General features: G+C 37.0%; 3 protein-coding genes across 3 annotated transcripts; 2 read left to right on the top strand and 1 right to left on the bottom strand.

Moving 5' to 3' along the window:
* The first annotated feature begins 2,092 nt into the window (after nt 1-2,092).
* LOC127933597 (trifunctional enzyme subunit alpha, mitochondrial-like) lies at nt 2,093-11,175 on the top strand. The gene is made up of 20 exons (XM_052530673.1): nt 2,093-2,200; nt 3,045-3,086; nt 4,379-4,449; nt 4,534-4,667; nt 4,794-4,932; nt 5,156-5,275; nt 5,376-5,478; nt 6,241-6,363; nt 6,549-6,667; nt 6,758-6,814; nt 7,106-7,215; nt 7,781-7,915; nt 8,062-8,233; nt 8,309-8,395; nt 8,474-8,614; nt 8,717-8,785; nt 8,922-9,117; nt 10,042-10,156; nt 10,286-10,431; nt 10,558-11,175. Exons 1-20 carry the CDS (start codon nt 2,134-2,136, stop codon nt 10,701-10,703), a joined length of 2,292 nt encoding a protein of 763 aa, XP_052386633.1. The 5' UTR covers nt 2,093-2,133; the 3' UTR covers nt 10,704-11,175.
* Nucleotides 11,176-12,237: 1,062 nt separating this feature from the next.
* Nucleotides 12,238-23,988, top strand: LOC127933598 (transmembrane protein 62). Its single transcript, XM_052530674.1, has 14 exons — nt 12,238-12,744; nt 14,021-14,132; nt 14,215-14,352; nt 16,149-16,194; nt 16,387-16,528; nt 16,615-16,739; nt 17,631-17,753; nt 17,918-18,073; nt 18,254-18,413; nt 18,737-18,850; nt 19,106-19,190; nt 19,302-19,397; nt 20,390-20,508; nt 20,581-23,988. Exons 1-14 carry the CDS (start codon nt 12,568-12,570, stop codon nt 20,899-20,901), a joined length of 1,914 nt encoding a protein of 637 aa, XP_052386634.1. The 5' UTR covers nt 12,238-12,567; the 3' UTR covers nt 20,902-23,988.
* Nucleotides 23,972-26,516, bottom strand: LOC127933599 (prostaglandin reductase 2-like). The gene is given in 10 exon segments (XM_052530675.1): nt 23,972-24,313; nt 24,427-24,466; nt 24,550-24,637; nt 24,719-24,840; nt 24,919-25,023; nt 25,025-25,129; nt 25,403-25,573; nt 25,665-25,856; nt 26,065-26,183; nt 26,315-26,516. Coding segments are annotated over 10 exon segments (1,047 nt in total). The 5' UTR covers nt 26,355-26,516; the 3' UTR covers nt 23,972-24,248.
* Between the last annotated feature and the right edge of the window lie 170 nt (nt 26,517-26,686).

Raw genomic sequence — 26,686 nt, 5'->3', positions numbered from 1 at the left:
TCTTGCCCTGGCAACCAAAAACACACTTTTTTGTGACTTTTCGCGACGCTCTCGCTCTGATCAGTGAATGCTCTGATCAGTGAAATGTCTGTGCTGCTCAGCCTCTCTATACAGGAGCGCGCGCTCTTCCGGCAGAAGTGCCTTAGGACCCATATAAGGAAATTACGCTCCATATAACGTCACACAGAGCCATACTCGAAAAAAACTTTCCAAAACTTGTGACAAACCGGAAGGAGTATTTTTGGAACAGAAATACTCCTTCAAACGTACAACTTAATTTTTGAAACTTTGTCCATGTTTAGCATGGGAATCCAACTCTTTAACAGTGTAAAAACTCAGTATGCATGAAATAGCATTTCACCCCCCTTTAAGAAACATTTACAACCACAGAAATACCATATAGCAAAGTGACAATAAAGACAAGTGGGGGAAATAAATGCAGACTATATGAAGTTAGTGCAGTTATTAATGGCCTACCAACCATAGACTGAGTCTTACAGAGACATTTTTTATTTGCGTGTTTGCCATCTTGTGGATAAACATTATATTGCAGGCTTTCAAGCAGCACGTATCAGAATTATTATAGTTGACTAATAATAATAACTAAATCCATTAAAAAACATTTGCTTGAAGTAAAATAAACATTAACTAAAATAAAATACTAAACAATTACAACAACAATTTAACTTTTTTATTTTTATTTTAGCAAGTGGCCAAGTCAAGATTTTTTAGTTTTAATTTAGTTTCACTTTATGAAAAAAATAATAAAATAATTAGACAAAAACACATAAAAACAACTTACTAAATAAATTACTAAAACTGTAACTAAAATTATACATGAAAATATAAAAAAATTGAAGAATAGAAAATGAAAATATAACTACATATGCATTAAATGATCATAAATGCACTATGCACAATATGTCATATGTAGATATATAAACTGGGCATCAAAATGCCTCTGTCGTGTTTTTTTTCTCTTCTTCTTCTTTTTTAAAATTTGATGAAAAAAGTCATATTTTCAGCATAACCAACTGATTAAAAGTTTGAATGAAAATGTGCTAGTATGCCCCTGTTTGGCTTTAACGTGCTACATTAATAATATAGATATATAATTTATATTAACTATATCTCTCCATTTGCCTAACCTCTTGTTCTTATGTAAATATATAATTTAAATAGCCTAATTATTATAAACACTATTAATTTCATTTAAATCTTCTGTTTATTTTTAGGTTTAAATGAACAACAACACAACATAACTCCAAAAGTCTGAGAGCATTGAAAATAGAGAAATCAATTTCCATGTAAACCTACAGTTAATAGATCTTTTTTTTTTTTTAAGGTTTCAGGATTTCGAAAACATTTATTTTATTTTATATATCAATTATATGACATAACAATGATGGTCTCTGTGAGTGTGGTGTAAATCATGTTTCCTCCTCAGTCTTCCGTCATTACCATAGACAGTAAAAGAAATGGACACAGCGACCCCATTGGAACTCAATTGAGACGAATGAAGCCCAGTTTTAGCGTTTTTTAGCACTTCCGTTTCTGAGGCGCAGACTCAAACGAAGCTTGACGACGTCAGCAACCTGTCTGACAGATGTAAATCTTCTAAGTGGCTGTGCGTGCAAACCGCCATCGTTAATCTTGCAGAGACGGCGAGCTTGAGTGGGAAGTTCTTTGTCGTGAGTGAGCAGGAGTAAGTATTCTGATTAATTATTTTGTATAGTATTTTAAAATGTAACGCCAGTACGCCATATTAAGTTAATTGCCTGCGAGCTTCTCCACCTGTCTGTACGGTAATGCGACAGAGAGCCGAGTGGTTATGACGCAATCGTTAGCCTATTTTTTACAAAAACTGTTTATACGGGGCCATAATGTAACATAGAAGGTAATGGAGCCCTTTATACATTGTCGTGTGTCTTTAGAAATAAATAATGGACAAACAGAGTCTTTAAACGCCTCAGACGTAAAGTTATTCGCTGTCAAAGTGACGCCAAAATGAATGGGAGTCAATGGGAATGCTAACGCAAGTGAAGTTCTGCTAAAAGATGGCAGCCCCTACCCGACTTCAACTTCCGGTCGAGTTCCTTGCCCCTTGGTCATTACACACATTGACCTCCAAACATGGCCGGCGTACGAGCCCTCGGTTCCCTCTCCAGACTTACAAACAGAAGATATACCCTGTTTCCAGGTACTTCACACATCCACAATTCTTTTTTATTTTTTAAATCTACATCCTTATTGTTTTTCGCTTTGACACTTGCGTAAATAAACCCCTTTGGATAGTCACCTCAGTCATACTGCACTGTAAGTAGCTTAGCTCAACTGCTAATTAACTCAAGGTCTAGTGTTGAATGTTGAATTGTGACTGTATAAGATTAATGGTAACGTATATTGCAATAACGTTACGGTGTATGCAACGAAACGAAAGCGTTTATAAAAGCCGTTTAATTTACTGTAAGTTGAGTTAGTTCGCGTACTGGCATGCTGTTTCCATTCAGATTGCTAACATTGCCTCATTATCTGTTAATGAATGACAAAAGTGTATAAATATAAAATGTATAACTACGTATAAACGTGTTTAATATTCGCTGACTGTAGAATTGTTCCCTCTGCCATTGAAAACTAGTTTAATCAGGGTTGGTTGGATGATTGCTACTAATAAATATACGAATTGCTGTTAAATTCTGACTAATAAGGCCGGTTTGTTTACAGAGAGACTGTATTCAGTTCATAATGTGTCCAACATCACTGAGAGGTGTAAGACATGATCATTGTGGTCGTAGTGTAGGTTAAGGGGAAACTAGGTTAAAGTTCGTCTGTGACTGCTGGAGTAATGTCCTCTACAGGCCTGTCTTCATTCTTCTGTGTGTACTTCATCATCACTGGCTTTACACGTATCCTGGCATGACCCTCACTTGGATTAGAGCTCTTTTATTTTAGGTGTTATGTCTTCTGAGAGAGACCCTCCCATGATCCATGATTTTATCTTCACATATTCATCAATATTAACTTCTTTTTTTCATCCAATCAAGGTATCACCAGAAGGACATTTAGAGTTGCTGCTTGTCTAATGGGTAAAATCATTATATATTATATATAAAATAAAAGGAAAGTGTGTGTCTATATATATATCTGTTAAACAGATGTCCTGTTTAACAGTTTTGGTGATCAGTGATCACATCAGATTTCATTTATTAAAGTGATTTTATATACAAGCAATGAATACTAAATGTTAACTGTATCTACTCTAATGTTTCAAATAACGTTTGTGAAAATAAATTGTCAACATATTCTGACCTGTACTTAAAGTAAGTGATCTTACTGAATTGCATTCTGTAATTATATTATATACAAACTTCTTGCTGACAAATTTATACCTAGTGGTTTGAAGGATAGTGGCAAAGATTGATAAAGATTTATGTTGTCAGTTAATTAGTATTTTAGGGCAGCACTGTGAGTATTTGAATGCCATCTAATGATTCTTGTTCTAAATATGCATGACAAGATTTCTTTTGGTGTACAAATTGTTACACTAAATTACATTTTTGCTTTTAGTCATGATAAAAGTCATTATGAGTCATTAAACCAATAAACAGGACACATTCTAATGTATGAAATGTTTTAAACTATTTAACTCTTAAAGCTGCAGTAGGTAACTTTTGTAAAAAAATATTTTTTACATATTTGTTAAACCTGTCATGTCCTGACAGTAGAATATGAGACAGATAATCTGTGAAAAAATCAAGCTCCTCTGGCTCCTCCCAGTGTCCTATTGCCATTTGCAGAAACTCCATCGCTCCCGGTAAGAAACAACCAATCAGAGCTGCGGTCCGTAACTTTGTTTGTGTTCAAAATGTAGATAAATGAACATAATAAGCGAGTACACCATGAATCCATTTTCCAAACCGTGTTTTTAGCTTGTCCTGAATCACTAGGGTGCACCTATAATAAGTGTTTATATTCAGACTATTTTAGATTGCTTCGAGGGTACCGCGGCGGAGTAACCCAGTACCTTTGTGATTCTTCATAGACATAAACAGAGAGAAGTAGTTCCGGCTACGATGTTCTTCCGCAAGACGCAAGCAGTTCTGTTTATTAACCGCTAGAGCGTCAAAAGTTACCGACTGCAGCTTTAAAGTTTTGATGCCTTTTTCTCTTTGATTCACATGTTTATATATATGTATATGTATATCTATCTATCTATCTATCTATATATATATATATATATATATATATATATATATATATACACACACACACACACACACACACACGAATAACATTTATTTTGTCTGTTTTTAATAATCTCAATTATTGAATGCATTAATTGTTTTTTCCTTTTCATGTCTCTTTAATATTTCCTCAGCTCGTACACATGTGAACTATGAGATCAAGGGAGATGTGGCCGTGATCCGTATGAATGACCCCAATGCACGGGTAATTATCTCCTCAAAACCATGCATTTATGCATTCAAATTATATCATAAATAATGTGTCATAATGTGTATTTGTGGTTTCCAGGTCAACACACTGTCTACTCAAATGCAAAGGGAGATGACAGAAGTCATGGATGAAGTTTGGGGAAACAATGCTGTCCAGAGTGTTGTTCTCATCTCATCCAAACCCGGCAGCTTCATCGCAGGGGCAGACCTGAAGTTAGTACCAGGATTCATAATCTGTTGATAGTGGTGATCCTTACCATATTTTGCTTGCTGATATCTTGCCTGTTCATTTATAATGTATCCCTTTTGTCGTTGTTTTTTACTGTACCATGTGTTTAGCATGATTCAGGCCTGCACGACGGCAGAGGAGGTCACAGGCCTTTCTCAAGAAGGGCAGAGGATGTTTGAGAAGATTGAGAAGTCTCCTAAGCCTATTGTGGCTGCCATTAATGGATCATGCCTTGGTGGAGGCTTAGAGGTACAGGATTCGTAGTGATTTTCTTCTCTCACAGGGTGAGCACAGGATTACAGTCAAATATCAGACCTCATTTTTTTTTATATTCTGAATACGTTTTATTTTATGTTGATTATTATGAGTTATACCAACAATAAATTAGATAACTGAGAGGCAAATAACCAAATAATGAGATTAGTTCTATAGAAAATACAGTGTTGATTTTGTGTTTTAATTTTTTTTGTAGTTTGCCATCGCCTGTCAGTACAGAATAGCAACCAAGAGTAAGAAGACGGTTCTGGGCTGCCCTGAGGTCATGCTCGGCCTTCTGCCCGGAGCTGGAGGAACACAGAGACTGCCCAAAATGGTCAGTAATATACCATGCCACCAGTACATTCAGGAATGATTCTCTTGACTGATTCCTCACAACTCAAGTCTGGTTGTTTTTACTCCTTTGTTTTATGTAGCTTGGTCTTCCAAGTGCCTTTGATATGATACTAACAGGAAGGAGCATCCGTCCAGATAAAGCCAAGAAAATGGGACTGGTTCACCAGCTGGTGGATACTCTTGGTAAAACAAGTTTTGTGTATTGCAGTTGTGTGTATATGTAAAACGGTAAAATTGTTAAAATAGAGGAGTTTTCAGTCTTTAGTGTCACACGATCCTTCAGAAATCATTCTGATATGCTGATTTGGTGTTCAAGAAATATTTCTTATTATTATTAGTGTTGAAGATGATATTTTTTGTGAAAATATGTTTGTGGAAACCACGATTATTATTTTATTTTTTTCGGGATTGTTTAATGATTAGAAAGCTCAAAAGAACAGCATTTATTTGAAGTAGATTCCTTTCCTGTCTTTTCTGATCAATATATGTGACCCTGGACCACAAAATCAGCCGAAATTTAGATTAATAAATCATCTGAAAGCTGAATAAATAAAGCTTTCCATTGATGTTTCGTTTATGATGATTGGACAATATTTGGCCGAGATGCAACTATTTGAAAATCTGAAATATGAGGGACCAAAGAAATCGAAATACTAAGAAAATGGCCTTTAAAGATGTCTAAGCAATGCATATTACTAACCAAAAAGTAAGTTTTTATATATTTATAGTAGGAAATTTACAAAATATCTTCATAGAACATGATCTTTACTTAATATACTAATGAATTTTGGCATAAAAGAAAAATCGATCATTTTGACCCCTACAATGTATTTTTGGCTATTGCTACAAATATACCCCAGCGACTTAAGACAAGTTTTGTGGTCCAGGATCAAATATTACATCCATGCTGAATAAAACTATGAATTTATTTAATAAATGTTTCAGGGCCTGGCTTGAAGAGTCCAGAAGAGAGGACCATTGAATATTTGGAGGAAGTAGCTGTGGAGGCTGCAAGAGGACTTGCTAAAAAACAAATCCCACTTACCAAAGAAAAGGGCTTGATGCAGAGTAAGTGTCGAATTACTACACAATTATGTGTTTGAAATTATTCTGAAACTGCAAGTTAATTAGGCCTTTGCATAGTTGAGATTAAGATATGCAAGATATGATTTTGCAAGATTAAGACTGTTGCCTTCATACACCATAATTCTGCTTTATCACTCAAATTCATATATCCACTTATTTCCTTGCAGAAGTTCAAGACTATGTCATGAGTTACCCGTTCGTGAGACAGCAGATCTACAATACAGTTCAGAACAAAGTCATGAAACAGACCAAGGGACTGTACCCTGCGCCCCTGAAAATAATTGAAGTATGGTATTCGTTGACCTGTGCTCAGTGGGATGTATTATCATAAACCATGATAGAAAAAGTGTTATGTTCTGCTTGTTTTCTCTTTCAGTGTGTGAAGGCTGGTTTAGAGCAGGGTCCGACCGCAGGGTACCTGGCTGAGTCACAGGTGCTGTGAAAGGGTTCAGTCTTTATTATCAGTAAAATTGTGCCACACGATTTAATGAGCAATATCCCATGAATTATTCCACTTGATTACACATCTCTTATTTGACTCCTCAATCCCTCAGCTGCGTTTCTAATCTGGTGGGGTTTTTGCAGGAGGATTTTGTACTTTACAACTGAAAGCATGTTTTCATTTAATGATAACATTTAGTTAATGCAGGCTTTGGTTTAAATGAAATACAATGTTATGTGTGTGGTATTAAAATTTAATATGCCCTCTTAATCTCCATTTCAGCATTTTGGCAAATTAGCCATGACCCCTGAGTCTAAAGCACTTATTGGCCTTTATCACGGTCAGGTGACGTGCAAGAAGAATCGATTCGGAACGCCTGAGAAGGAAGTAAAGTATGTATTTCTTACTCTGTTATCATTTGTTACCCTGGACCACGAAACCAGTCTGAAGTCGCTGGGGTATATTTTAGCCTGAAAAACATTGTATGGGTCAAAATGATCGATTTTTCTTTTATGCCAAAAATCATTAGGATATTGAGTAAACATCATGTTCCATGATGATACATAGTCAATTTCATACTGTGAATATATCAAAACTTAATTTTTGACTAGTAAAATGCATTGCTTAGAATTCATTTGGACAACTTCAAAGGCATTTTTCCCAGACTTTTGATTTTTTTTTTTTCACCCTCAGATTTCAGATTTTTATAAATAGTTGTATCTCGAGCCAAATATTGTCCGATCTTAATAAACCATACATCAATGGAAAGCTTATTTATTCAGCTTTCGAAAAATTCAAAGAAACTTAAGACTGGTTTTGTGGTCCATGGTCACAAATGTAACTTTATAAGGTAATTTGACAGTTACTGCTTGAATTAACTCATAATACAGCTACTTAATGATTTGCGATTATCGCTTGCAAAATAGTAATACATTTTTCTTGTTTTTCTGCTTGTAGAACACTTGCTATCTTGGGAGCAGGGCTAATGGGGGCTGGCGTTGCTCAAGTGTCTGTAGATAAAGGCTTTCACACCATTCTTAAGGACACTACACTGGAGGGACTCAGTCGTGGAGAGCAGCAAGTCTATAAAGGGTGAGTATTAAATTTACTGAACTAATGAATTTAACATTGAACTGAGGAAAAGTTCAACCTGAAATATAATTAGTTATCATTTACTCGCATTGTTTTTCTATTTTTCTATTTGATTTTTCTTTTTAACTATTTGATTTTATTTTCAGGCTTAATGACAAGACTAAGAAGAAGAGCATGACATCATTCGAAAGGGACAGTTTTCTGTCCAACCTGACAGGACAGCTTGACTACAGTGGCTTTAATAAAGCTGACATGATCATTGAAGCTGTTTTTGAGGACCTGAGTATCAAACACAAAGTCCTAAAAGAAGTTGAAGCTGTAAGTTAATATCCCAAAAATGTCAAATTCTCTTAAACGCAACATTTGTAATGATACCAGATTTTGTCATTGTAGGTGATCCCTCCACATTGTATATTTGCTACCAACACATCTGCTTTACCGATCAAAGATATCGCAGCTGTCAGCAAGCGACCTGAAAAGGTTAGAAAATTGAGCTCTTGACCATCGCGTGGGAGAGTTTGAGATGATCTTGAACGACTTGAAACCGTTTCGTTTCAGGTCATTGGAATGCACTACTTCTCTCCAGTCGACAAGATGCAGCTACTGGAGATCATCACCACTGACAAAACCTCCAAGGACACCACGGCCTCCGCGGTGGCGGTCGGCCTGAAGCAAGGCAAAGTCATTATCGTCGTTGGGGTGAGGCGTCACACATTCTTCCCTCAACCTAGGACACACATTTTACAGATCTGTGATCCATTCAGATGTTTTGGAATAACAAATTGTAATGTCTGTCTTCAGGACGGACCAGGTTTCTACACCACCAGATGTCTAGCTCCTATGTTGGCTGAGGCAGTGCGTGTATTGCAGGTTTGTGAATTTCCTTCTGAATTATTCATTTATTCCAATATGTTTGAAGAGTGTTACATACATAAAAACCAGGTTATGATGACATTGTTAATAGTAACAGGCCTGATATGCAGATCATTGTATTTTCTCCATACAGGAAGGTGTGGACCCCAAGAAGCTGGATGGATTGACCACAGGCTTTGGCTTCCCTGTGGGTGCTGCGACCCTGGCTGATGAAGTGGGCATTGATGTGGCAGCTCATGTGGCTGAAGACCTCGGCAAGGCCTTCGGCTCCAGGTTTGGAGGGGGAAATGTTGAGGTTTTGAAGACCATGGTGGAGAAAGGATTTAAAGGTACTTTCTTTAGCCTAAGCCCAAAGTATACTTCGGTTTCGATGTGAATGCTTTAGCGTGTGTGTACAGATTAATGCATAGCCTTTCAAAGTAGATATAGTTTGATAAGAGTGTGCGAATACATGCTCAATCTCCAACGGTCAATTTTCAAAAGCAAAACCATAAAATAACCAAAAAATGGAAACAGTGTATTTACAGTTTGGTTACAATTTTTTCTTTCATACTGTGATTTTTGGTGAATTGTATTGAAAATATTTAGGGTTAAATAATAATTATTCATTTGAATAATAGTATAATATTAATTTACTATCTCCTGGTCTGGCAGTAGCACTTTTAGCTTAACTTAGCTTAGCATAGATCATTGAATCTGACTGTTAGCATCTTGCTCAAAAATGACCAAAGAGTTTCAGTATTTTTCCTATAGAAAACTTGACTCTTCTGCATCGTGTACTAAGACCGATGGAAAATGAAAAGTTGTGATTTTCTAGGCCAATATTACTAGGACCTATACCACGGGTGCAGCAGGTGCAGTGAGATTACGCAGCGCCTGAAAATAGTCTATTTTGAATTTCTATAATAGAAAATAGGACTATTTTCAGTCGCTGCATAATATCGGTCTTACTACACTATGTAACTACAGAAGTGTCAAGTTTCAGTTAGGAAAAATATAGGTCATTTTTGAGCGAGATGCTAATGGTCTAATCACATTCAATGATCTATGCTAAGCTAAGCTAAAAGTGCTACTGCCAGACCCGGAGATCAGCAGAATGGATTCAAAAACGGTAAAACTCAACTGTTTCACAGTAGGAGAGTTTCAAAAATAGTGGAGTGTTCCTTTAAATTCCCCTTTAGGTTCTATTCTTTATTGGGCTTAACATGTTCAGTATAATTGTCATGAATTATTTCTTCTCAATTCACTATTAGGCCGGAAATCAGGCAAGGGCTGCTACATCTACCAGCCAGGACTTAAACGCAGAGATGTGAACACAGAAGCTCTGGAGATCTTGGAATCATACAAGCTGACGCCAAACACTGCAGTGTGAGTTGTTCAGACTTTATTCTAACAATTGTAATTTTTTCTTCGGGAAAAATGCAGTTGTTTTATAGTCGGATAATGCATCATTTTTTATAAAATAAAAACCATCACTGCTTCTCTCTCTCCACCCAGATCTTCAGACTCTGATATTCAGTACAGGTTGGTGTCCCGTTTTGTGAATGAGGCTGTTCTGTGTTTGCAAGAAGGAATCCTCGCCAATCCAGTGGAGGGTGACATTGGGGCCGTGTTCGGACTCGGCTTTCCACCCTGCCTTGGAGGTGAGAATCTAAGTCTGGATTTACATCTAGATTTCTTCCATTACATTTTTTTAATTCTAATTTCCTTTTACATTTTAAGGATAATATGCATTCAGTCCCATCATTGTGTTAATGATCTAATTGCAGGACCCTTCAGGTTTGTGGACAGCTTTGGTGCAGACAAACTTGTGGAGAAGATGAGAAAGTTTGAGGAGGTCTTTGGGAACCAGTTTACGCCTTGTCAGCTGCTGCTCGATCACGCCAAGGATCAGAGCAAGAAATTTCACAAGTGACTTTAGCTTTTACTACTACTTAGAGGATTTATGTGAAAAACAAGCAATCACGATTGTGCACTTAAAGCAAGAGTACAGAATGTGAAGGGCCTTTTTGTTCCTTAAAACAGACATAATGCATTACGATATAAAATATCACTTTTCCCCGCGAGATGCCATGTGCATGACTTGGTAGACTTTGGCCAAGCGACAGCCTTTTACCGAATTAAACAATTTAGTTTTTGAGTTGTTTTTGTACTACTGAACCCTTTAGATGACATAGTTTTCTAATGTTTGTGTATAAGCTGTACAGACAGAGACACCAGGCGCATTCACATGTTTTCTAGGGTATAGTCCAAAAGCACTTGTCTGTAAAATAACTGTTTGAATTTCAATGAGATACTGTACTTATGCTCTCTCTGGACATAAAAATGTGGCCTCACCTAAATAATTAATGTCGATGAATTAAATGAAATGCTCAAGTCTTCTGTGATTATGGTGTTTTTATTGATTGTGTTTGGCCTTTACAGATTGGACAATTAAAGTAACGTGTACTTCTCTCTGATGTTATAAGCTTGTAGACATGCAGAACTGTTAGGAAACATTTCAAACAGGGTTATGATCTCTTAACAACCTACTGTTCCCAAAAATGTGTTTAAAACAAACAAAAAGGTGGAAGCTCAATTCAGTTATACAGCATCTTTATAGTAGCTTGAATACTACTGCAGAAAACAATAGGAAAACATTCAATTTAGATCCTGATTGTAGCAATCAATAAACTAAATGAAGTGGAAAGGTCAATGTTATTGATATTGGCTTTTGCTTATAAAAAGAAAACCTGGTCTCCTTCAGGTTGCGCTCGGTGACTGAGTCCTATACATAAATTGATTTGCTAATTAAATTATAACTCGACTTTGGAAGACGTGTTTCTTTTTTGATAATTACCAGCTCACTACATTATCCCACTTATTACATTGATACCAAATAAATACATTTATGGAACAGTGTTAAGTATTACTATTATAGTATTTTTTTAAATATGCTTTTTTTCTATTTTAATTATAGTATAAGCTATAGTCATTCTGATACGCGCTTTATCTTTTGTATTATTATTACATTTTTATTTCAAATTTGTAATATTTTTAACTAAGTCATTTTTTAAAGTCATTTTTTAAATGCACCTTGTTTTCAGTTTGTTGTCAATGTTAGTTTTTCAAAAAAATATTCATATTTTATCTGCATTTCAATTAAAGAAAACGATGCATTTATTTATTTATTTTTTTGTTAATAACATTTTATTTGCAGTTGTCTGTTATTTCTACATTATTTTAATCCTTCCACTGAGGAAAATGTTCATTACGCAATAGAAAACTGGTTGATTTTAGCGACAACATTATTTAATGTATGCAAAATGGTTATAATATTCATATGAAAAGATAAAAATAGGATTGATTAAGGAAAGTAGTTCTTGCCAACAGAGATTAATGTAATTTACTAACGAACCTGGTTAGAACCTAGTCAGTGCCTCCTACAATAATCAAATTACTGTAGTAATGAAATGGTTTATATAATTTCAATGGATTAATATTATTAGTTTATATAATATGTATTATTTTTCATGGCGGTAACTTCCGGGCCGAGAAGAACAGCATAGCTCCGCCCCCTTCGGTCCTTCCATCAGGATCAGCCACCCTGAAGTTTCTGCTGGATGATGTTGGTGATTCCAGCGCGTTGATTTGCTCGTCCATCGCGGTCGTGCTGGCGAGAGCCCGGGGATGTGAGGCTGTCTGAATCCCGCATCAGGCTCCTTCAGCAGGGAGAGGAGAAGCGCCTGAGCGGCGGCGGCTCGTCCGGATCTCGGTGAAGGCAGTGTGATTTCGGCAGGATGCTCCGGCTGTTCGCGGCTTTGGTGATTGTTGGGCTGCTGCTCGCCTGCTTCACTTCCTGGCTGTTTGACAGCTATGACAGCGCCTGGCACCCAAAGCGCAGTGTACACCCGTCCAGAGAAACTGGCCCTCCGTACCCCGGCGGCCAGCTGGACAATATATTTTGGTTTGTGCAGGTGAGCAGCGGTCATTGGACTCATTAGTCTGTCAATCAACTGATCATCTGATTGATTGCAGGGTGGCTTTTATTTTGTTTTCTGCCATAATAATTTATTCTTCGTGCAGTAAAGAGTGTTACTGTGTGCAATATTTAAGGCCGGAATATTCTAACCTCTAACGTGAGTTCAACATGTATGTATAAAAATATATATATATATATATAGAATTAAATGCCTTTTTCCAAAGTATGTGATATGTGTCCTCAAGTAAAAAAAAAAAAAAAAAAAAAAGCCCTTTCAATTTTATACATTATATAATTTATATATATATATATATATATATATATATATATATATATATATATATATATATATATATATACATATATATATATATACATATACATATATATACATATATATATATATATATATATATATATATATATATATATATATAAATATATATATATATATATTTTTTTTTCGAATAAGTTTTATTATGTTGTATAGAAAAAAAATTGTAAAGCTGTCTAACATGTGGAAAGGCCAAAGAGAGAAGTTTATAATTGGTTCTTCAAATTAATTTCAATAAATTTATGCATTTAGCAGACTTACAGTGCATTCAGGCTAACAGTTTTTACCGAACATATGAGTCTGATTTTACCTGTATGAAAGGCATGAAATAGCTTTTTTTTATTTTTTATAACAGTTTTCAAATGGAAGGCTTAATTAATGCGTGTTTGCTTAACCCTCCCCAACACCACACTGTACCATGTATATTATGATGAAACTATGATTTCAAACATTGATGGATAATGATGTAGATTCTCATAATTTTTCAAACATCCAAACAATTATTTGAACCATCGCACCAATTATTTATCATAAAAATGATACATGTATGAATATAGCATCATTCTTTAATTCATCTGCCTAATGTCTGCGCCTATTCTAAAATTTTATTAACAAATATACTTTATTTATCTACTGTATGTATGACCTCCTGGAAACAAAATGAGTGTGTTATGTAGAAAGCCAAATAGATAGATAAATATAAATATTGATATAGAAATGTATGTACAGTGTGCGTAAAGCCCTAGTGTCATAGTTTGGCTGGTAAAACAGGGAACCTTCAGCTGTGTACTGACTCCTCTAATATGCCAGTGACACTTGTTCTATAAATAGGCAAGTTTTATGTGTGAGATTTCCAACACTCACTGTTAACTACACACAGGCCTGCATGAAACCCCACTATTAGCTGATTTCTAAACATGCTGATTGCTCTGTGCAGGTTTCTGACATCCATATCAGTCGTTTCCACGATCCCAAGCGCATTCCAGACTTTGAAAGGTTCTGTAGAGACACCATTGATGTGATCAAACCTGATCTTGTGCTGGCCACAGGTTAGCTGCCACACATTACTTACGGTATAAATAGGCAAATTTTATTGTGTGTTATAAACCACATTTTGACTTCATTTAACAGGGGACTTAACAGATGCGAAGACTGAGAGTAAAGTGGGCTCTCTTCAACATGAAGTGGAGTGGCAGGCCTACCACAACGTCCTTAAAAGATCACGAGTGCAGGAACGAACAAAATGGATTGACATTCGGGGAAACCATGGTGATTTATTATTATTATTTTTTGGGATGATTTTTGGAGAGAAGGAGTTGTCAAGAATGTTTACTCAAACACCCGAGTCCCGACCCGATCTGACAGGAAAAAGTAATTTTGTATGAAGCTGCATGATGTGAATCATACAAAAATATACGACTTTTAGAAAAAAGTAAGGATGGAAGCCTAAGCATAAATGGAGATCAAATGAATTAGCCACCAATTCATCAAAATGTATAATAGCTACACAATGAAATGAAATTTTGTTGACACTGTGCTTGTCTAAATAAAGTAAATAGTAAATCCAAAAAAAAACATTTGTCCTGCCCCAAAATCAGCCCATTGGTTGAGCCAGTTTTGCTGTGTCGGGCTTGAATGTTGAAGTGTTTACACACTTAATGAATGGATCTTACAAACAGTTGGATATTACAATTTTTAATTCACAAAATTGGCACCCTTCAGCTTTTGTTTTCTAATGTCAGTTGCATGCAGAAATCATTATAAAATCACCTGACGGTTTGGATGGGAGATCTAAATGAAGGCTAGAGTTAAGTTGCCTCTTTGCACATCACTGTTGGTCAGGGCCAAATAATTGTTTGTCTTTGTCCCAGTGTCTGTTGGCACTAAAACAATTAAAGGACATTGAGTGAAGACAGCTGGACACTCTTATGTCACACTAATGACTTGAGATGAAGCCCCGCTCTTTTAAACAGGATATTGCAGGCTTGCTGTGACACAAAAACAAACTATGGTGGATTAATAACATCTTTGCAATCACGAGGCTGTTTATCATTACTCCTCCAGTTTCTTATCTTGATTTAAAGGCATAGTTCACCTAAAAAAAAAATTCTGTCATGTATTATTTATATACTATTACTGTATTTATTCATTTTTTGAATTAGCTTTTATTTTTATATTTTAAGTTTTCATATTATTGCTACATTTTTTTATAATTTTGTTATGTGCCTTTGTTCTGTGCATTTTTGTTTCTATTTAGCGGTAAATTATTTTTATTTCATTTTTAGTAATTTTGTTGCATTTATGATATATAGTAGTAATTTAGGTAATTTTTTTAATTTTGTGATTTAAGTTATTCCTCTGATGCTCAGATTTGCCTCATTCCAAATCTATTAGATATATTGTGTCAAATACATAAGCAGACATTTAGATGAATGTTCACGCTGCTCTTTTCCATTGGATGCTGATTCAGACTAAACCTTTATAAATTGTCCATAAAAAGACACATGCACTACATTCCAAGTCTTCAGAAGCCATAGGATAGCTTTGCGTGAGAAACAGACTGACATTTAAGAATAATATTTCACCATAGCTCTACTGGCATACATTTCTTTATGCCTCTTTTTACAACCAACTGGGTGTAACACGTTAAGTTTCTAATGACAATAAAACGAAATGCTTTGGAGCACTACAGAATCACAGCTAATCAAAACCCATTTGATGTTTAAAATAGTTCAATGGAGAAGGATTTGGACCAATGAGATTTAATATAAACAGATTAAATACACATAACTCCTTGTAAAGTGTGCAGCAGCTGTGTTTCACATTAGTACATTAATATTAAGCTATGAAGACTGCATCGTGGAGGCTAATGAACATCTCTAATGAACTCGCTCAGCTCATATATCATTTTTCCTCTATTCCCATTCCCCCACAGGTCCTGTAACTGGTGTTAAATTACCAAAGCTGCCAGATATGTAATAAGAGCTCTGTAATCGGTGATTTTGTCCCCGCTCTTCTTCCGTTTCCTGGAAATCTTGGCTGATATTGTTTTCTTGTCTCCTCAGATGCCTTTAATATTATTTCACTGGAGAGCGTGAACAATTATTACAGGTCTGTACAGATATTACAGATGCAGAACATAATGGCTGTAAAGAAGGTTCAGATATTGAAGTCGACTTAAAAAAATCATTTTTTAATGCATGTTTAATGAATGGTCTTATTGCGAAGAATATGTTGGTGCTTATTTTTCCAAAGAAAAAAATAAATAAAAGATTCTCTCTATCTCCATTACTGAATATTTAGGAAATACTCTGCCAATCAGAAAGTTGGATCCTTCCACTACATACACCAAACTCCTTTTGGGAACTACTCGTTCATTTGTGTCGATGCCACTCTGACCCCTGGACCCAAACGGCCCTATAACTTCTTCGGGATTATCAATCAGGTAAAAGAAATCTGTTGATTTTAGCTTTGCTTATGTAAATGTGATGACAGCTTTTCTCTTGGGCTGAAATGTGATGTTCCCCATAGACTCAGATGGACGTGTTGGCCACCTTTAGAGAGGAGAGTCTGAGCAGTAACAAGTCCATCTGGTTTGGACATTATACCACATCTACAGTCATCTCCCCCTTCCCGGGAATCCGAGAGCTCATGAGGTTTGGAAAAATCTTGCAGAAACAGTCAACCAATTAGATTTTTTCCCCATTGACCGCTAATAACTACCCACTTAGATAGGAAGAGAGCATGTGACCAGCATAGAAAGTGACCATTAACAGTTTGTTTTTGTTTTTCTGTTAGCGGTTGGTTTATCTGGATTTGATTATATAACGATAAAGGACCAGCATGAGAAATTTAATTAAGGAACAGTGCCAAATTTCTATGTATGACGACTGAAAACATTAGAAAACAACTTCAAACGTATGTAGAGAAGAGTAGTAAGTTTTGTGTCAAGAAGATTTTTTTACTGTTATAGTAATATATGTTAAAATGTTAGTTATTTCTGTGATGGAAAAGCAATTATTAATCTTCAGTGTCAGCTGATCCTTCAGAAATCATTCTAATACACTGATATATATGTATATGTATGTATATATATGTATATATATATATGTATATATATGTATGTATATATATATATGTATATATGTGTGTGTGTATAACCTTGTAGACCCTTTATGTTGTAAATTAGGGAAGGGTTTATGAGTATGAATCATAACCAGTCAGTGACCTGTGCACCTGAGTCTGAGGCTGCGACTCGATTTGGGCCACTTTTCAAATGTTATTCTAAATCTGATTTCTATTTGGCCATCTGACCTACATCTAAACCCTTGTATGTAATTCTCTAGCATGAATGTAGGTCTGAAAGCAACATTTGGCACTCAGGTGGGGACGGTCAGTGCCTGGGAATATGCTGTATTAATAATGTCATGTTCAGTGCCGTTCATATTAAACACTTGTGGTAGATAATGTTAAATAGATTGCAGATTCTCATCTCATAATGTCATATTGATCATATTCTTTTTTTTTTTGTGGGTTGGTCATTACAGTACAGCCGTGGCGTATTTGTGTGGGCACCTACATACACTAGGAGGCTTCATGCCGGTACTGCACAGTCGACATCACAGAGGCACACTGGAGTTAGAGCTGGGAGACTGGATGGCAAACCGCAGGTAAGTTCAGAAAGAACAAGGTTTAAGGGAATACTGCCTGATGTAAATATAGCTGAGTGTGTTAGCAAATACAAACACAACAGCTGATATATGAGGAACTCATATCATTGTGCCCTAACTCTTATAAAAAAGCAGTGACATGCATTTTTTTTCCCTGGGTTCAGGTATAGGATATTGGCTTTCGACCATGACCTGCTCAGTTTCACTGACGTGACGTTTGAGGACTGGCCAGCTGTGCTGATCACCAATCCCAAAGACGTCCAGTACCTGCACCCAGGAGTGGAGCCTCTGGGTCGCATCGGCAGTTCCACGCACATCAGGTGTCTCTGTGTGTGTCCTCTCCGACCTTCAAGCGCTCAGACGTTGACTTCTGTAAAACGATCGTCTCTCATCCAAACCTCACTTTACATTTGAATTTCTTGCCTGCTTGACCTGTTCTGTCCTACCAAGAATGTCGTATTTCGGAGTGGCACTGATTGCTGAATGTGTTGGTTCTGTAGGCTCCTGGCTTTCTCCGAGTCTCCAGTCGCAGCTGTGCATGTGAGTGTGGATGGAGTTTCACTGGGGAAAGCATTTGGCGCAGGGGGTCCTTTATACATCATGCAGTGGGATCCAACGCTATATGCTACTGGACTGCACACTATCAGAGTTAAAGTGGAGGTAGGTGATTTGAACAAACCTCTGGCATTAGTGTTAAACATCACTCGTTCCTCAAATCACATGGCTTGATGAGAAGAGGTGTGATGTTGCTTTTCTTAACAATTTGACAAGCAAATGCTGCCTGTTGGATGATAAACTTGGCAAAAGCCCTGTAGACTTTGAAAGAGTAATATCTGGAGACCAGAAAACTAACGTTCCCCAGAACAGCCTCGCAACATGGTTAAACACAGAACCTTAGCAACTGCAAAGCAATTGTTTTTATTTCGATGTAGAAACGGTTGTAGTGTTATTTTAAGAAAATGGCATCCGTCTCCCTGTCCTAGGACTCGGCAGGTCGCTCAAAGGTTCGGGAGCAACAGTTCACACTGGAGGAAGACCTCACTCCCAGCTTCGGCTTCATGCAGTCCTTCATCCTCCTCACAGACCATTACATCCTGGTACGAAAATGAAACCAAGTCATCGTGTGATGATGGTGAAAAATGGATTATCATAGCTCTTAACGTATTCATATTATTACAGTGGATTTTCACAGTTTAAAATTGAAAGTCTGGGTCTAGGACAAATAAAATCTCTACATAAAAAAAGGTTTACCAGAAAAGTAAATGATAAAACGTTTATTGTTAAAAGTTTACTGTTAATTAATATTACATGCATTTCAGTGGCTGTGTGTGTGTGTGTGTGTGTTCCCACAGGCACGGATTGCCTTCGTGGTGATAGTATTACTAAACCTGGCTGGGCTTGTGCTCTTCAGATTTATGCCTGTGTCTTCTACAAGAGGTATTTCTGTTGTATTAATGTATAACAAATCTTGTCCTGTCATTATAAATGTTCTTCATAGCTCCAAAGCATTAATGACTCTTGACACCATAAACTCTTATAATCCATCAGGACTGTCTTCTCAAGTGTGGATGTCCCTGCATCTTGTCAGTAAGAGCAACCTGTTCTTCTACTCTCTGCTGCTGTTCAACCTGTGTACAGCATTGGGTAAGTCGCCGCCTGACACCACTTAAACTGTTTCACAAACTGATGGAACATGATGGTTTAAACTACCATTGCAGAAGGCCTGTGATCCTTTTTTATACAGAAAAGAGAGTACTTTTATTCCATCCGACCATTCAAAAGAGAGAATGAGAGATAATCACATAATTATTATATTATAGATAATTGCCTCTTAGTTTTTATAAATGTCCCATAACCAACCCTTGTCCTTAGGGGTTTAAGTAATCTAATAAAATTGTGAAAGTGCCGATTACAGCAAAATATATATATATTTTTTTTTTTAGCTAGTTTGTTTTTAAAATGAAAAGACTATATCTAGATAAACATATACCAATTTTCATGCACAAAAATCAATAGAAGAGTTTAAAGTTACATGTAACTCTATATGGGTCATTTTGGACCCAAACAAAACAGGTGTCAAGGGATCGTTCATCCAAAAATGAAAATGTAGCTGAAAAATGTACTCATCCTCATGTTGTTCTAAACTTGTACATATCACAGCTATTTCATCTGTGGAACACATAGATATTTAAAAATAGAAAATGATTTGTTCATACAGTAAAAGTCAATGAAGTCCACTGACTTTTATTGGGCCACATTGACTTTCATTGTATGGACAAAAAAAACACTTTTTCTTCAAAATATTTAGTTTTGTGTTCTGCAGAATAATGAAAGTCATACAGGTTTGGAGAGACATGATGGTAAGAAAATGGTGTGTGCATGGGGGGAGGGGGGGGCTGAAATATCCCTTTACACAGGCAGATCCACGTGTTTTTTTGGTGTCCTTTTTATTGTGACACTTAAAAAGAAGCAACCTGAAATGAATAATCATGATTACAGTCTCAAGGGAAATGATGATTGTGTAGCCCTACTTGGTTTGTTCGAGCGCAATGAAAATGTATCAGGATGAACTCGCAACATGTCCTTGCAATTACTGTGAAGAAGGAACAGTGCTTTTAGTCTACTTGTTTTGTCAGGTCCATGGTTCATTGGGGAAATCATTGATGGACACATTGGAGCCTGCTTTGCTTTTGGCGTGTTTGTGGACGGGCATTTCTTCGAAGGAAGTCTGACCTATGTCGTGGGAGTTGTACAGGTAATTCAGATCTAGGTGCAGATTATACTGATCGTAACAGTTGAGTCGTAACATGCCATCTGTCATCCACAGGTGCTCTTCTTCAATATGCCTCTCACTTTTTACCTCTGCTGGAGTCTTCAGCACAGATGTCGCGGCACCAGCTTCCGCTCACATTTCTGTCGGCCGGGCAGCCGCTGGAGGACTCTGGTGATGCACATAGGCATGCTGGTCCTCATGGTCTGGCAGGCCTATTCTTGCCACTTCCTGCTGGAGACCTATGGGGCACTGGCTTTCTTCCTGTCTCCCGTACGTACCTGGGCTCTGCTCATGGGCCTGCTGTTGGTGTACAGGGCATGGTGGGGAACGCCTCCTAGTTTCTCCGTTGGCAGCAAGACCAACCGGCCATTGTGACAGTGACAGGCCTGCACCTGTATCCTTGTGACGGACATTATTTTGTGCCAAGCTCTTCCCTCCTTTCACCACTGTCTTCATGGTCATCAAATTGCCAACTGTCCCAAGATGCGTTAGCATAGAAAAAAATAGTATTTCGTTAATATGAAGCGATGATGGCATCACATGTGGATGACGGAGCCTTTGCAAACCTGCTTCTGATCCTCCTTTGACACTAAGACACGTTGGTAGTTTTATAGTCCGATCTCACTGTTGTGAACCCAAACAGTGTTGAAGTCCAGATGTGTGTACTAGTTACAGTAAGCGTACCTATTACTGTGATAAACTGCATTACGTACTCGTCAAATTATGTTTGTTTGTATTTGTGATGAGCAATCAAGAAAGGAATAAGACTATGTAATTTTGATATACGTAATCGATGTTTCTGCATAAAACTGCCACCACTCGGAGAGGACAGTCAGTATGGGTTCGCTCGTATTGTTTTAATGCATATAAACTACGCATGTAAAGAGAGGATGAGATCACTAAATTTGCTTACACTTGTAGATGAGGTATGAAATGTAAAGGATAATTTAAGGAATGAAGCTGGTCATTATTGTCTTATTATACAATGAAAATAGTTCAAAAAGAAGCCAAAGCATCAAGCTTTGTATGCCACCAAGCAACACACAGATTTGAAATGTGTATGTGAACACTGCTCAGTCAATCAGATACGAACAGGGGTGTCCGATCTTGCTCTTGAAGAGCCAATATCATGCAGCGTTTCGCTCTAAAACACTTGCCCAGAAGTTTCTAGTGAGTCTGAACACCTTGATTACTTTGGCTCAGGTGTTTTTAATTAGATTTGGACCTAAACTCTGCGGTACAGTGCTGATTTTGACACCCCTGGCTTAGACGATCAGAACTATAATGACCAGATGACTTATTCCACTTGTTAACATAGTGAACTTGAGTTATTTATTTATTTATTTTATTGCTGCACCTTGATAAAAGGATGAAATTGCCTCGGACAATGTTGAATTGTTTAGTTTAGCAGTCAACAAAAATTAAAGGGATAGTTCACCCAAAATAGAAAATGCTGTCATCAGTTACTCACCTTTGTGTACTTCCAAACCTAGAGGAGTTTCGGCCATCTTTTTTTGTTTCTTTCTTTTTTTGGAATGAACTTTCAATGAAGGGACAGAAATATTTACCATATTTTCCGGACTATAAGTCGCACTTTTTTTCATAGTTTGGCTGGTCCTGCGACTTATAGTTAGGTGCGACTTATTTATCAAAATTAATTTGACATGAACCGAGAGAAATGAACCAAGAGAAAGCATTACCGTCTACAGCCGCGAGAGGGCGCTCTGTGCTGCTCAGTGCTCCTGTAGTCTACACTGAAAACATAGAGCGCCCTCTTGCGGCTGGAGACGGTAATGTTTTCTCTTGGTTTCTGGTTCTAAATAAATGCGACTTATAGTCCAGTGTGACTTATATATGTTTTTTCCCCTGTCATGACGTAGTTTTGGACTGATGGGACTTATACTTAGGAGTGACTTATAGTCCGAAAAATACGGTATTTGTGTTTCAAAGATGAATAAATGTCTGATGGGTTTGGAACGACATGAGGGTGAGCAACTAATGACAGTACTTAAACTAAAGTAAACTAACCCTTTAAAGTGTTTCAAAGAGCTGTGTAATGTGTTCACACCAAGAACGATAACTATAAAGATAACGTTAAAGGAATAGTTCTTGAAATCGTTCTCAATATTAAAGAGGAGCAGAGTCCACAGCTATAACGATAAAGGCACAACGAAACAATATCATTGGAATCACTTTCCAGCTGACAAATTATAAAAATATTGACAGCCAATCAGAATGTGCCCTGCTATCATGAGCTCGAGAATTTAAAGCGGCAGACGCGCGTGCGCTCAGAGTAAACAGATGATATCGTCCGCTGGTGTGGACGCTAATATCGTTATCTTTATCATTCATGGTGTGAACGGGCCTTTGAACAACAGTTAATTCTGCAAACTGATTATACTTATTCAAATACATATTCCAAATGACTCTAATCTCAATGGATGAACCACTATTTATACTGTATATAGAAGAGCATGGATGTAGAACATTTTTGTTGTTTTGGTTAATAGTTAATACACTTAATATAATGGCCACTTAAACTAAAGCCAGACATTTTTAGACTGCTAAAGGGAAAATCCCAATGTGACGTATAGAATAGAACACTGAACACATGGAATCAATCAAATGTGCAAAATTCTGTTAACACTGTTTATTAGAGAAACGCTGTGAAGCAGCTCTTTTTATACTTTTGCACAGTTACAGATCCCACAAACAAGCTAAGGACAATGGCCTTTTTGTGGGAAAATCAGCTAGTTTGAAAAAAGAAACAGTTGTCATCGAGGTCTGTCTTTTTAGCCCTCATAACCCACTTGACAGGCGACCGAGAGAGCAGTGACTAGAGTTTCTGGTGGATTCACTGACATTCCTGTCGTCTCTCAGGAAAGTAAAGACTTGAACAATAGGCTGCTCTAGTTTGCCTTTCAATTACCTGAATGCTATTTTGAAAGCGTTTTTTTTTTTTTGCAGTTTTAAGGCACATGATAGTGAGAACGAACATTTTTAGAAGACTCGAAGTTTGTTCATCTAGATTTGTGGTAAACCAATAGGACTTTGAATGTTGGATGATGAAATATCTGCTTACATGTGATTTGGTTTTTATTACTGTAATTAATTTTTGAACTATTTTATTGTATCCATCCACACTGATATTGCAATGTATATTCCTTCCAGTTGTTCTGCACTGTTTTCTGGGCATTCTCCGTTTCTGTGGTCACGTGGCTTTTGTAGTTCCACTCATGTCGGAAAGTGCTGTTCACATTTGTTTTGTGGAAGGCACAAAATCAGTGAAACATTAATAGCTATTTACTTGGAATTTGACAATGTTGTTTGTGTTTTTCCACTTGAAGCAACTTCAATTTATATTTGTCATGTTTCTGCAACTCTGAATCATCTTGCATTGGAATTGAATTATCTGGCTGTATTCATGTACAACAAAGTAAAGGGGTTTCATATTGTGATGTATTTCATTTTTATTGTTCCTTATTTCATGTAAAGGCAAGACTTCCATATCTTAAAATATTGGAAGGTTTTATTTAAACATGTTAGGTGAATTTAGCTGATGCCTTTATCTAAAACGACTTAGAGCACACTTAAAGGGACCGTCCCACTGGAGAAACCTCAAATGTCTTTTTGAGAGCCCTTTTCTGTAACCTTTCAGTTTCCAGCCCAGATGTATAATGACTGCACCACCTCCACAAGGCCTCCAGATGCAGACGTTTGACTCAGTCTGAAATTTTGACAACTTGTTTACCGATATTGCCTCCGGTCATCATGGAGCAGAACGCCTCTGAAATATGCATAGTGCATGCATCTATTAATATAAACACGGACGGTTCATACAATATGTATGCAAAGTACACTTAGGCACATGATCAAATAATAACAATAATAAACTCTCACCTCCCATGTTTTCTATACCATTTACAACAGTTTCCAACACCTGCAAAATGAAAAGTAGAGATACAATGTACAAAAGGTTTGTGGCATCTTTCATGTGAAGAAACATGACTGTGGTAGATTTACCTTAATCTGGCCTGTCTTTACCCAGTGACTGAGCTGCGTAAGACCTTCTGCATGCTTCTCCATGTAGTTCAATACAACAAATCTCTCCCTGTGAACATATAATCATCATTCATACACATACACATACATACAATTAACAAAGTAGGTTTTACTAGCCATTTTCCTGCACCTTGTGATATTTTTGCGATGCAAAGTTTCTTGGGTCTCCTCTCTAAGAGGAGGAGGGTAAGGCAGATCCTTATTGTACTGGGATATTTGGCCACACAGGATCACATGACCACCGGGATTCATCTGCACAGTGTGGTTTTTATATTATTTTAACACAAACAACTCAAAGAAATTAACATAAAAACTGAAGGAAGGACATACCTGTGCTATAACGGCATCGCTGATCGCACCACCTACATTGTCAAAGTAGACATCGATGCCTGCAGGGCAGTGCTCCCTCAGCGCTGAGCTGATATCTCCTTTTTTTGTAGTTTATCCCTGCTGTAAAACCCAGCTCTGTTATCAAGGTCTGGCATTTCTGGTCAGAACCACAAATCCCCACGACTCTCTCACAGCCATCCAATCTGCCGATCTTTGACAACACAGAGCAAAGTTAAAACAACAGGGCATATAACACAAGGAAAGAGCTAAACATTTGAAACGTTTTAAGAATGTTTCATGGAAGAAGCACCAAGTGAGACTTTTGGTAATCACTATATATATATATATATATATATATATATATATATATATATATATATATATATATATATATTTACAGTCTAAACAAGAATCTAAAAATTTAATTAAACTAAATCTTGCCATATAAAAACAGAACTATTCTGTATATCCACTTACATATTACCTGTCCAGCAATCGAACCACAAGCTCCAGCTGCTCCACTGATGACCATCGTCTGGTGGCTTCCTGGAGTCACATGACCCTTCTCTCTCACACCTAAAAGAGCAGTGATTCCAGGCATGCCCAGCGCTCCTAAAACATACGACAGGTGACCGTCTGCCATCTCTGGGTCAACCTGCGAGAACGAGTGCAACACATACTCAAATGCAGCTCCTATCCATATACATGAAGTCTATTAATCAAACTGGCCAAAATGAGCATTGTACCTCTTGCAAAAGGCTGCCGTCCATAACACTGTAGGTTTGCCAAGGCCAGTTGAAGGAGGTGACAACAGCACCCACAGATAATGCCTGATTCTTGCTGGCCTCCACTAAACCAACTCCACCTCCATCCACACAATCCTCTAATCTCCATGGCAACAGGTACTCAGCTCCAGTATCATCATTCATGCGACAGCGCTGCATTGAGTTTGGTGTTAATATTGGATCATGCATGAGTTGAATAAGTTAATGCCTGGTAGTATATTGGTTATAGGTTGAGTTTTCACAAAGGAAATATTCACTTTATGAATATAGTGAATATTTCTCACGTTAAATAATAAATGAATTTCCTTCAAGAAAACTCAAACCACATGAGTGATAATAAACACAAGCCAGGTCATCTCACCATGTAAGGGTCAACTGAGAGGAAGAGTGTCCGGACGAACACCTGTCCTTCTTTCAGCTCGGAGGATTCCAGAACATCGTCTACACGGAAGTTCTCTGGAATCGGGATACCATTTTTTCCTAATCATTTATTGGGAAAGAACATTAACTGAAGTTCCGGAGACACGTGCAGCACAGTAATACACATGATAAGTGGATTACAATGTATTGGTAATGATTTGCAAATTAGCAAAAACATCTACATGGTTTACCTGGTCGGGAGCGCAACACAACTTTTTTTACATTTAACATTTCCCCTTCTTTTATTACCTTTTTTTTTAAATTAAAGAATACTTGTATTGTCAGAATTTGCTCATAATCTATAATGCAACTCTCATATCTTGCTTGCAGCGCCAGCGTTTCTTCCTGAAATAGTCACATGACACGCAGAAGCTCGTCTGATTGGCTGGGTGAGCGTTAAAGCACTGGTCACACGTGTTGTGATGATATAGAAAGTCAGACTCGCGAGTCGGTTCTTTTGAACCGTTTATTTCAAAGAACCGGTTATTTTTATTTTATTTATTTTTTATTTTTATGAACTACTATATATACATTAACATTCAACAACATCACAATTAATAAGC

This window comes from Carassius gibelio, chromosome A17, assembly GCF_023724105.1.
Source record: "Carassius gibelio isolate Cgi1373 ecotype wild population from Czech Republic chromosome A17, carGib1.2-hapl.c, whole genome shotgun sequence".
NCBI classification, from domain to species: Eukaryota; Metazoa; Chordata; class Actinopteri; order Cypriniformes; family Cyprinidae; genus Carassius; species Carassius gibelio.
This window is presented reverse-complemented; position numbering and strand designations above follow the sequence as displayed.

Excerpts from the sequence above, each read along its gene's own strand:
- LOC127933598 (XM_052530674.1), top strand. The coding sequence starts at position 12,568 with ATGCTCCGGCTGTTCGCGGCTTTGGTGATTGTTGGGCTGCTGCTCGCC. Across the intron at positions 14,353-16,148 it reads TGACATTCGGGGAAACCATG|ATGCCTTTAATATTATTTCA; the intron begins GTGATTTATTAT and ends TTGTCTCCTCAG. Across the intron at positions 18,414-18,736 it reads CTATCAGAGTTAAAGTGGAG|GACTCGGCAGGTCGCTCAAA; the intron begins GTAGGTGATTTG and ends TCCCTGTCCTAG.
- LOC127933597 (XM_052530673.1), top strand. The coding sequence starts at position 2,134 with ATGGCCGGCGTACGAGCCCTCGGTTCCCTCTCCAGACTTACAAACAGA. Across the intron at positions 8,615-8,716 it reads AAGTCATTATCGTCGTTGGG|GACGGACCAGGTTTCTACAC; the intron begins GTGAGGCGTCAC and ends GTCTGTCTTCAG. Across the intron at positions 10,432-10,557 it reads CTTTCCACCCTGCCTTGGAG|GACCCTTCAGGTTTGTGGAC; the intron begins GTGAGAATCTAA and ends ATCTAATTGCAG.